General features: G+C 39.9%; 1 protein-coding gene across 2 annotated transcripts in view; it reads left to right on the top strand.

Moving 5' to 3' along the window:
- tanc1a (tetratricopeptide repeat, ankyrin repeat and coiled-coil containing 1a) overlaps window positions 1-10,246 on the top strand; it is a 161,308-nt gene extending 151,062 nt beyond the window's left edge. Inside the window, exons 23-27 of one of the 2 annotated variants that reach the window (XM_087256686.1) lie at window positions 2,104-2,133; window positions 2,227-2,318; window positions 4,687-4,833; window positions 5,400-5,500; window positions 8,341-10,246. In XM_087256686.1, the coding sequence (XP_087112812.1) occupies window positions 2,104-2,133; window positions 2,227-2,318; window positions 4,687-4,833; window positions 5,400-5,500; window positions 8,341-9,517 (1,547 nt within the window). In that variant the 3' untranslated portion in view covers window positions 9,518-10,246. The remainder of the gene's footprint in view (window positions 1-2,103; window positions 2,134-2,226; window positions 2,319-4,686; window positions 4,834-5,399; window positions 5,501-8,340) is intronic. The other variant, XM_087256687.1, reaches the window with a different exon arrangement.
- The last annotated feature ends 1,654 nt before the right edge of the window (window positions 10,247-11,900 follow it).

Below are 11,900 nucleotides of genomic sequence, written 5' to 3'. Positions count from 1 at the left end.
GAAGTGAAATATCCAGCTCCGGCTCAAGTCTGAAAGTGCACAGTGTTTAAAACTATTGATTCATCTATAAAAGAGTCAATTCATAGTGGTTCAAATGAATCGCCGCTGTCATTGACACGGAACTCAAGCCTGGCTCATTTGTTGTGCACACAGACCCGGGAAAATTGAAACCCCCGGCCCCACCCACAAACACTGTAGGAAGAAACAGAGGAAGACAAACACTGTAGCAGACAAACACTGTAGTGCTTGAATCAATTCGCAGAGACGCTGTGCTCTGAAGTGTGAGGGAAAGTTAGTGTTATTTTACCTACCCAAAGATAAGGCTGTGAAGAGTCAGTGGTTGAAGATAAATTTTGCAAAAATAACTTAGAATTAAAGCCCCAGCCTTGTGCTGTGTTCCTGTCATTTTTCTGACGAGTGCTTCAGCAATCTACATGCTTACAATGGGGGATTCATCTGCCGTTTGTTAAAGGAAGCATCAAAAAAGACTATTGATGTATGGGACTTTGTCAGAGCTTGTTGATAAGCTGTGCTGAACACAGTCGACCAATTACAATAGACTGGTTCATCGGACCAATTAGTACAGATTAGTATCGCGCTAAGGAGGGGTTTGGAAACAAATAAATCGCTAAACAAATCATGGGAATGGTTGGGATAATTAAGTAAAAATACATGCATATTATAAGACAATGAAAGTGTTTTTTTGATCTTGCCTGCATATCAGCCTTTTGTTGGAGAACCCCAAAACCAAAATATGACATCTTTAAATCTTTAAAGATATCATATTTAAATCAGCTAAAAAAGAGAGAATATAATTGATTCTAATAATATGTCATCTGCTCAACTAGCAGCTACATAACTATTAGCTTTCCTTTCCTTTACTTTCTAACAAACTAAGTGGAAGGTTGAGCCATAATTAGGGCCAGACAGAATCTGTGGACAATTTTTGCTAGTTCTGCGCTAAATTCACAATTAAAGCTGACAGGTGCTAATGCTGTCTTAACTGATGCTCAACACACACAAATCTGTTAAAAAATGTGTTAAAAGTACTCGATGGTTTCTTGAACCTTTAATGTGCTGTAATAATTGCTTTATAAAAGTCTATATCATAAATACAGGCACAATCTCATAGGCTTTCATATAATATTGCTTAATGTAGTAATGTACAACCTCAGTACACACAATACACTGTAAAAAATCTGTTAAAATGATCAAATGATTGGCAGCTGAAATCTCTTTTTCTTTCTAAATAAAGTGCAAAAGTAATCATTTTTCAGATCGTCATTAAATGTTTGACTGAAACACACTGACTTTACATTTTTTTCCTAATTTGAATTAAAATTTGAAACTTTTATTTTGTCATAGCTGCCAGTCATTTGACATTTTTTTAGGCTGTTAAATCAACACACTAAGATTTCTACCAAACAATACAAACATATTGGGGATTTTCTCTGTTTATTTCTCTGTTCACTCCAAAAAATATTTTTTGCTGCTCGTTTAAAGCACGCACTTAAACTACAACTGAAACAACACAATTCTTGAAGGTTTTTTTGGGACAATTTAATTGTTCTATGTTCAATCTACTTATATTTGTACAAACAATTAAGTTAACTTAACTGATTTGTGTTGGGAAAACATGAAGGAATTGTCTGGAACCCAGCTTTTTTTTTTCAGCGTTTGATAAATGCATCACAGAAACATCACATTATTGAGCAAAACTACTGCTTTCAGCAATAAAGTTTTCTTGAGCCCCACATCAGCATATTAGATTTCTGGAGGACACTGAAGAGTAATGGCTCTTCATTTTTAGGAATAAATGGCGTTTTACCATATATTAAAATAAGTCAGTTATTTTAAAAGTATATATTTATATTTCACAGTAATACAGTTTGCTGTATTTGAGCAAATAAATGCAGCTCTGGTGACCATAAGGAACTTTTTTTTAAATCTTGCCATCCCCAGACTTTTTGAATGAGAGTCCTTGGTCTTTCTCAGTTTCGGCATGTACAGTATTCTTTCTTGAGTTTTCCCTTGCATTTATTCTTTACGCTTTCTTTCTGTTTTTCTTTTCTTTCTGTACCGCTGTCACTTTCACTGCTAAAGGCTACCGAACATCTCCTTATGAACGCTCAGGTACACTCATTAGGAAAGTCTCTCTGATAGCTCTGTGTGGTGCTGTGTGTCAGGACTGACCTCTTGCTCTGTCTCTCTCTCTCTCTCTTGAAGGTAACGCCGCTTGGGCCATGGCCACCTCCAAGCCAGACATCCTCATCATACTTCTGCAGAGGCTCATGGAGGAGGGAAACCTGCTTTATAAGGTTTGTCACTAACAACAACTGCAATCTCTGGTAGACCCTTGAGTTTGAGGACAAAACAAGTCTTTAATGTTTAGCATTCTCTTGTCGGTTTTGTTCAATTACTAAGTTAAATTTTAAATCCCTATCAAATCAAAATAAAGTTGTTTTTTTTATGTTAGTTTCAGTATGTTAGTCTGAAGGATATCCATTAGCGAGTGTGCTCCAAAACTTTGCATTTCTATAATAAAAACTTACATTTTTGAAATGCTTCACCTCATACTTTAGATTTCCATTAAATCTTCTGACCAATCAAATGCTCTTAGTATTTGACATGTCCCGCCCCCTTCAAGATGCTTCTCATTTGCTTTTCATTTAATGCGCTTGAGCTCAACCACTCACTGGCAGAGCTGTGATGAAAACAAAACACCATTAGCTGTGTCTCAATCTCTCTCTATGTTTTAGTTGAAATCATGTCATGAATTGAACAAAAATGCACGTCAAAGGATTTCACAGGACTTTTAAGGGCTGTTGAGTTACAGGCCAATCACACCATACGCGCTTTTCAGGTCTAAAAACGAGGTGTGGTGTGGTGCGGTGCGGTGCTCTTTTATGTCACTAGGCAATGACTGAAACAGCTGCGTATTGTGAGTGTTGCTGTTGATATTGTTATAATTTTAATATCTAATAATACTTTAATATTCAACATTTATAAAGTCATCAGTGTTGATTAAGTTACTTTAAAAAAGTAATAATAACAAATTACTGATTATTACTGGAAATTGACTTCATGTAAAAAGTAATCAGATTACTAATTACTTTACTTTGATGTTACTTTTAACACATATAAAATATGCCTATAAAACACAAAATTAACAGCAGCTCTTTCATTCATTCATTCACACTTAGACCCTTTATTAATCAGGGGTCGCCACAGCAGAAGAACCACCAACTTATCCAGCATATGTTTTTACGCAGCGCATGCCCTTCCTGCATCTCAACACTGGGAAACACCCACACACTCTTGCATTCTCCCACATACACTACGGCCAATTTAGCTTATTCAGTTCACCTGTACTGCATGTTTTTGGACTGTGGAGGAAACCGGAGCACCTGGAGGAAACCCACACGAACACGGGGAGAACATGCAAACTCCACACAGAAACCCCAACTAACCCAACCGGAGCTCCAACCAGCGACCTTCTTGCTGTGAGCCGATCGTGCTACCCACTGCGCCAACATGACGCCCCAAAGCTCTTTCAGTAATTTAATATTCATTAAAACAAAAACTGTAGGTTAATCAAAGCAGCTTCATATATTCAAAAGATTTAAAGAGTTTACTAAAAACATAAAACACTTGCTCTAAACAGTCCAAGGACATGCGGTACAGGTGAATTGGATAGGCTAAATTGTCCATAGTGTATGTATGTGTACGAATGAGTGTGTATGGGTTTCCCAGTGATGGGTTGCGCTGGAAGGGCATCCGCTGTGTAAAACATATGCTAGATAAGTTGGCGGTTAAATTCACTGCGGCGACCCCAGATTAATAAAGGGACTAAGCCGAAAAGAAAATGAATGAATGAATAATGTGTTACTGTGGAACACTTTACACCCAACTCTGGAAGTCATACAGCTTTGTATAACTCAAAACAGTAAACACAAGGTCTCTCCTCTATCTTCAAAAGTCTCCGCACAAACACATTTGTCACCTCAACAAAAAACCCCACCTCTGCTTTCATTTGATTGGAGAATGAAAAAGACGCAACTGACGTAGTGCACAACGGCAAAAATTTGAGGTGCAGCAGGCGGATAAACCATGTGGCGTGCGGGGAGCATTAGCAGCTCGAAAAAGATTGTGGCCATTAGTAAATCATTCCTAAAAGGCGCCTCTCAATGCAAAAAGCCTGTTTGGTGTGATGATCGGCCCCTTAAGGAGCTGTTATACATTACTTTTAGTGGTCTCAAACTCCTGGAGGGCTACAGATCTGCAGATTTTATCTCCAACCACAACTCACACCTGCTTAATAGTCTCTAGTAGTCTTAAACACCTTGATTAGTTGTTTCAATTGAGTTTGATTAGGGTTGGAGCAAAACTGTGCAGAGCTGCGGCCATCCAGGAGTCCAGTTTGAGACCTATGAATTAGTTAATTAGTCATGGAAAGAAATCATGTGTTCATTTTTAATGCACATTCCCGACCTGTGTAGTTCATCTCTCATTTCATACAGATGTTTGGTGTACATATGACATATTGTTTTGAAAATAACATTTAAGTTTGTTTAAATGTTAATGGTTTACGTGCTGTTATTACTATGTCCAACAAATACACCTGTGAACATTTGATCACTGTGTTTCATTTTCATGAATGACTTTTTGAAATTCTTTTTTTCCCAGAAAGGGAAGATGAAGGAAGCCGCTCAGAGGTATCAGTACGCGCTGCGGAAGTTTCCGAGGGAAGGTTTTGGGGAAGACCTGAAGGCATTCAGAGAGCTCCGGGTTTCCCTCTATCTCAACCTCTCCCGCTGCCGCCGCAAAACCAACGTACGTGACACAAGTATCTTGGAAACCCAGATAAAGCCTTCAATAACCATTCTTCACATTGTGCCTCTCAACAAACAGCATTAATGATACAAATGGCAATCTGCATTTTGCACAGATCCGCATACACACTCATCTTCCCCTGGATAATTGTATTGGTTTGTCTAGGTTGAGGAGAAGAGCCTCACAGGCTGTTCATAGAAGTGCAATTAGACAGCAGATTACGTGACTCTGAGAGAGAGTCCTGCTACGTGTTTCCTAATTACACAGGCATCCTGCAGCTCTAATGGCTATTTTAATAGGATCTGCTGCCATTAAACATTTAAAGTGCATCATTAGGGGTGACAGTTATGGCTCCTCGTTGAATCTCTGACCTCAGACTCAAGAACAGAATTTCAACGAGAGTCTCCCGATCAGATTCATTCATGAGCAGAATGAAGGCTTGCAAGAAAATCCACCGCTCGCATAGGCCTAGTCTGATCAAAGTTATTGGTCTTTATTTTTTTCTGTTTCTTCTTTCTGTCACTCATGTTGTATCTCTCTTCTTTATTTATGTCTGTTCCTGGCAGGATTTTGGCATGGCTGAGGAGTTTGCTACCAAAGCTCTCGAACTCAAGCCAAAGTCCTATGAGGCGTTTTATGCTCGTGCCAGAGCCAAAAGAAGCAGCAGGTAAACAACCTTCATGCCCGTTTTGATTATGTGAATTGATTCTAAGAACAGAAAGATATTCCTGTATTTTTGGGGCTGTTTTGGTCATCAGATATACTGTGCAACATAACACTAACATTAGTAGTTCTTTTTCACAAATCGGTTGGGAAATTAGACAGAATTCAATGCAGAAGACAGTGGTCTGATTCATGCTCTGAATTGTTCAGACATCTCTGACTGAATTTAAATCAAGCTTGAAATGAGTCATGAACTGCTGCTAATGTGTTATGTCTACTTTTCGAAGATTAAACTAGGTTATTGATGCTATCAGGTACAGTACAATAAGTTATAAAATGGCTACCATGATTATTTTGCATAAAAGTGTGATTCTTATTGATTGTGGTCATTGGAGAAATGTCTTTACTTTAACAATGTAGATCCATCTTGATTTAATAACACAAATGTCATTTTATATGTGGGGTTTATCTGACCCAGTCTGTTTTTCCTATTTATCTTGAACATCAACAGACTCTGCATAATGATAACTGGTAAAACCTTTAAGAGCTTATTTAAACATGCTATTTATAAAATAATATTAAATAATATATGTTCTTATAATTACAGTAATTAAAAAAAAAGAAATTTTCCATTTAAACAACATAGACTTGGTAATGTATGTTGGATTAGTGTGTTTTTTCAGCAAACACTGTAGTCGTAATTACATTTTAAAGCACATTTCATCACAGAGAAATTAGTTTGAAGGTTTACAGAGTTAGAAGAGTCGCAACGAATAGAAACATAAGATAAGCAGATTTATTCTTTAATTTCAGAAAAAGAAAACTGATTATCAGCTTTTTTGTAGTACAGGCTAGGAGGATTAAGTAAAACACTGGGGGAAATGTATCTGTGGGATTTAGACTTGACATTTGGCAACCCTAAGCATGAAAGTTTGTCAAGGCTTGTTACTAATGCAAGACAATAGAAGCCGGCTGCATTTTTGCTTGGACAGGCATTTTAATGCAACTTTTTTTGTACTTTAAATTGCAAGAAGATAAGAGAACTCAAATGTGTGTGCTGTTGAGAAGCAGCTTTCTGTGCAGGTTGTTAGTATTGAACCCTGAGGTACACCTGTTTCCTGATGATACTGCATTGTTTTCTGTTTACCTGTCACTTTTGTCTGTGGTGTTCTTGTCTCGGCCTTGATGATGTGTTGCATAAAATGATACATCTCCATTCCATCTGTATTATCACATAGCCCACCACAAACACACACAAACAGCTCAGATCAGGGCTTCCTCCGGTTGTTCACACTAAATGACGTGGCTAGTGCCTTACTAACTGTGCAATTGCAATTAGGGACATGGCCCTAGAATGAAATTTAATTCTGGATAAACACCCTGATGGCTTGTTTCTATAACTAGCCAGTGTCAAAGTCCCTATTTTGTCAATAGGTGTTGTTGGATACTTTTTGTTTAATGATCATTTGGATTAAAGAAAATCTCTAAATTCATGTACCCTTTATTTAGTCATTTTTGAAGTTCCATTCCATGTTCAATAATTGGGTTGTTGTGCCCTGGCCTTCAACTACGGCCTGATTCACACTGTTATGGCTCCTTCTGCAGGTAGTGGGTACACAGAGGGATGTTCCCACATCTCATGTGAAGACTGGTTCATACTTGTGCATCAAACAGTTGGTGTGACCCACGGCATCTGCCTTGCGTATAGTCGTGCATGTATAGTTCTGCACGCTGTTTGTGTTGCTCTGCATTAACACATCCAAAATGCTAGCTGGCAGCAGGTTTTTAGGATCCTCTATAGAGGTTTTTGCAGGTGTTTTGTTTTTTATAAATGTTACCTTAATCTACAAGTAGATAAAACTCGCTCTTTCAGAGGCGGGAACTGGCAAACGTGCAACAACTGTAATCATAAGGTAAACACAAAACAAGTTTCCATCTGGAGCTCCTTCGAAGGAGTCAACGCTTGTAAACACTCGCTCCATTGGGCTCGCAGCTCTCAGTACTGCCCACACTCATCACAGCTACTAAGTTGACCAATCACAAAGCTTGCACTACGTGTGGTTACGATGCATAGTTCCATTTTTTGAGAGGTGCATGTCAGCGTTGGCATCAGCCACGGCGAGGGTTATGCAAACTGTGTGAAGGCTTTGCCGGATCATACGAGTGCGCTTTACACAGAAGTAAAAAATCAGCCTCGAGCCCTGACTCCACAGGCCAGGCTTTAGGTTGGGGCCTTGGTTGCACCATAATTGGGGCAACATCTCAGTCCTCCATTTTATGAAACTCATATATTGTAGGTTTTTGAACCACACTTAGTCTGGCCTGTCGCCCAGAACCATTTTACCTTGGGAGATCCTACCAGGGGCATTCAGCCCCCAACAACATGAGCCCTAAAAATATTTAGGCACTCAAACTCCTCCACCATAAGTCACTGCTCCTCCTCATTAAGAGAAGCCAGATGAGGTGACTCTGGCATCAACAATTGATACCTCCTGGCCACCTACTGTACCCGGGGAGGTGGGGGAGGCCCAGGACATGCTGTAGAGACTATTCTTCCTGACTAACTCTTTAGTTAAATGTACAGCTGATAAGAAGAAAAACTGTTAAATCCAGCCTACACTAACCCACTTTCTATTCAGTTGCAAGACAGCACCAAACAACCAAGAACAGTGGCTTGGAGAAGCATATAAATATAGATCAAGATGATTTGAAGTACCCAGATGAGTGTGTGTTTTTGGTTTCAATGGTTGTTGTCTGGGAATAATATTCCTTGAAATGTTCCAGAGTGCGATGTAATAATAAAGATGAAATAATGATCAGTTCTTCTTCTTTTCTCTTTCTCAGGCAGTTTGCAGCCGCACTGGCTGATCTCTATGAAGCGGCTCGTCTGTGTCCCAGTAACCGAGAGATCAGACGTCTGCTGGCACGAGTGGAGGAGGAGTGCCAACACCTGCAGCGGCAGGGCTCTAAACACCCGACCTCTCATGGCAACCCCTCACACCACGAGGACGACAATGAGAACGACGACGAGGAAGATGATGATGAGGTTGAAGATGACGACCAAGACATTGAGAGTTTGGAGAAAAGCCCAGACAGTCTCAGCATAAACATGTTGCAGGCAGATGATGAGGAGGAGCGGCGTGAGCAAGAATCCTCTCGGCAGGACAAGAGGAAGGAGAGCTGGCATCAAAGCCGCACATTACCTGATTCTCTCTGCCTGGCGTTATCAGATGCCCAGTCTGCCATCTCCACTGCTGCCCCTGGACGGGTCGCACACAGGCGCCTCCCGTCCAGACAAGCTCAAAGCATGAAGAACCGAGAGTACAGCAGTTCACTACATGCTGAAGGCAGGACGCCACAGAGCGCCGGCTCCAGCCCGATGCCAAGCCGGCACCGACCAACCTCACTCAGAGCAGGGCCCTGCATTGACATTGGTGGCCTTGACAGAAGTCCACTCGGTGATGCCAGAGAGGGCGGCATTCAGTTCAGTCTCGCAGAGAAGGCAGAAATCAACATCGAGCCAAGAGAGTTTTGCAGGAGCAGCAGTGTAAGAGTCTCCAGCTCCTCCAGTGGGAATCTCACAGATACCAGCCGATTACGCAATTCCATGGCAAGCGCTCCAGATAGGCAATCTGAGCATAAACCACGGCCCTTCATGGGGGTCATTGACAAAACTGCACGTTTCCAACAGCAGCAGCAGCAAAGTCATCACGGCAGCCTGGTGTCCAGTTACGGGTGGCCAGAAGGACTCGTAGGCCACAATGTAGGTGTTGTCATGAATACGCACTCGCAGGGACTGACTAGTGACCTTCAATACTCTAAATCGAGTGCTTATCAGGAGCCCATCCACAATAGCACACTTACAACTGAATTTCATTCTGGAGCGGGATATAAGGACACGAACCCTCTCCAGCAGCACTACAATGACACCAAGCACAAGCAGGCCAGCTTGGCCCGGGACAACCCCATCCTGATCAGCTCCATCAAGCCCAAACGCTCCTTTATTGAGTCCAACGTGTAGCTACCAACTCATTCTTTACCTTAAGCACAAATTATATACAATCTTACGACATAAATGTAAGGGGGCTCAGTTGAACTAAACTGAAAGGATTTGTTCCAGGTAGGTGAACATAAGATTGCCTTGCATTTCTGTTTACAGCTTCAGAGGTATTTAAGCACATTTTCAATGCGCAACGCTGCATCTGCACATTATAGGAGAGTGGAAATATGATAGAGGTGGTTTATTAATGTATTAAGATACCTGACCTGGCTTTAGACTTCAATAAGGACATAGGACATCTACCAAAATGAAACACTGTCTCTTACAGTATGATTGTGGGCCAGACCTGTGTATTCAGAAAGCATATGCTGTTTGAATGGTGATGAGTGTGTGAGTATATGTATGTATGTGTGTGTTTCAAGGAGAAGCGTGTTGTATTTCTTCCTAAACTACTCACTGTTTGGATTAATTTATTTATGGCTTGGTTGTCTGATTAAAACAATATTATATTTTATATATTAGTTATTTTTGCACAGCTATATATTATGAAATACCACTATGATTGTGAGGATGACATGAACTGTATAAAGGAGACCAGGTTTACATGCATGTTATGGTGAACCATATTCAGGTGTCTATAAGGACATGGATGTTATTTCATTATTTGCAATTTATTTTATGTATAGGGCTGTTATGTATTGTATTTGAATATTTCAGCATCATATACAATAAACCCCAGTTTAAGACTTAGGTTACTGTTTTATTACATTTCTCTAGTGCCTTATTTTTATCCAAAGAGATTATTACCCATTCTTAAATGTTTATTAAGTAGTTTTTCACATTAGTAAGTAAACTGTCAGGTTTTTTTAATGTGTTCCATATGGTGTCCATTAAATCATTCCTTTTCCTTCGGCTTAGTCCCTTTATTCATCAGGGGTTGCTACAGTGGAATGAACCGCCAACTTATCCAGCATATGTTTTACACAGCGGATGCTCTTCCTGCTGCAACACTGTACTGGGAAACATCCATACACACTCATTCACACACATAAACTACGGTCAATTTAGTTCATTCAATTTACCTATAGCGCATGTCTTTGGACTGTGGGGGAAACTGGAGCACTCAACTCAGAAATGCCAATTGACCCAGCCGGACTAGAACCAGCAACCTTCTTCCTGTGAGGCAACAGTGCTAACCACTGAGTGTTTATTTATAAACTCTATTTTGCAACATCTCTTGAGATGACATAAGCCACTGCAGAGGGTTACAGAGATGTCTTAAAAATATGACTATTTTACCTCAGTATATTCAATGGAGCTTCTGCGCTAGACTGCCGATTCTGACGGGCGTGTGTGAGTAAATGGCTTTTTGTCTTGTTTTACGCTTCAACAACTAAATGAATGACAAAGTCTATTTAACTGAACGAATTTAATTTACATTACAACATCGAGGAACTGTATAAAATGGAAAAAAGTTCACATTAACTGTTCAACGGGAGTTTATCAGCATGGAAAGAAACACTAGCTCTGCATATACCCTATTATACATTGATGATCAACAATTTTGTTAATAAATCTAATTTATAAAGTCTTATTATCTAATAATACTAATTTATTAATTAAATATATTTAGTTTTTTTAGGCCGTCATGGTGGCACAGTGGGTAGCACGATCGCCTCAAAGCAAGAAGGTCGCTGGTTCGAGCCTCGGCTGGGTCAGTTAGCATTTCTGTGTAGAGTTTGTATGTTCTCCTCGTGTTCACGTGGGTTTCCTCCATGTGCTCCGGTTTCCCCCACATTCCAAAGACATAAGTTATAAGTGAATTGGGTAAGCTAAAGTCTGTGTGTGAAGGAGTTTGTATGGATGTTTTCCAGTGATGGGTTGCAGCTGGAAGGGCATTCACTGCATAAAACATATGCTGGATAAGTTGGTAGTTCGTTCCGCTGTAGCGACCCCAGATAAATAAAAGGACTAAGCAGACAAGAACATGAATGAATGAATTTAGGTTTTCAGTGTTTTGTGGGATAGGCTACTTAGTGTATTCTGACCAGATTAGCTATTTTCGGTATTCTTTAGGTCAAACTATACAAAATTTGCATCTAATTTGACTACTTTTAGGCTTTATATAGAAACAAACATCTATTTTATGAGAAATCAGTCTAATGTGAACTCTTATGAATGGCATTTTTTCTCGCATAGACTGAATGGCGCGATTATTCATTCACAAAAATGAACTGTTATGGGGGGGTCAAGAGGATGTCTATTATTTAAATTTTTAACATTATTTAAAATACAGATCAGAGTGAACTGTTTCTCAGATTTAAAAGGAACCCCTGTGCATCTTGTTTTGACATGCAATCCCCCCCAAACCCCTTTTTAGTTCCTACTCTGACCTCCAAAAGAG

The sequence above is a fragment of the Danio rerio genome, chromosome 6, assembly GCF_052040795.2.
Source record: "Danio rerio strain M-AB ecotype USA chromosome 6, GRCz13ab, whole genome shotgun sequence".
Taxonomy (NCBI): Eukaryota; Metazoa; Chordata; class Actinopteri; order Cypriniformes; family Danionidae; genus Danio; species Danio rerio.
This window is presented reverse-complemented; position numbering and strand designations above follow the sequence as displayed.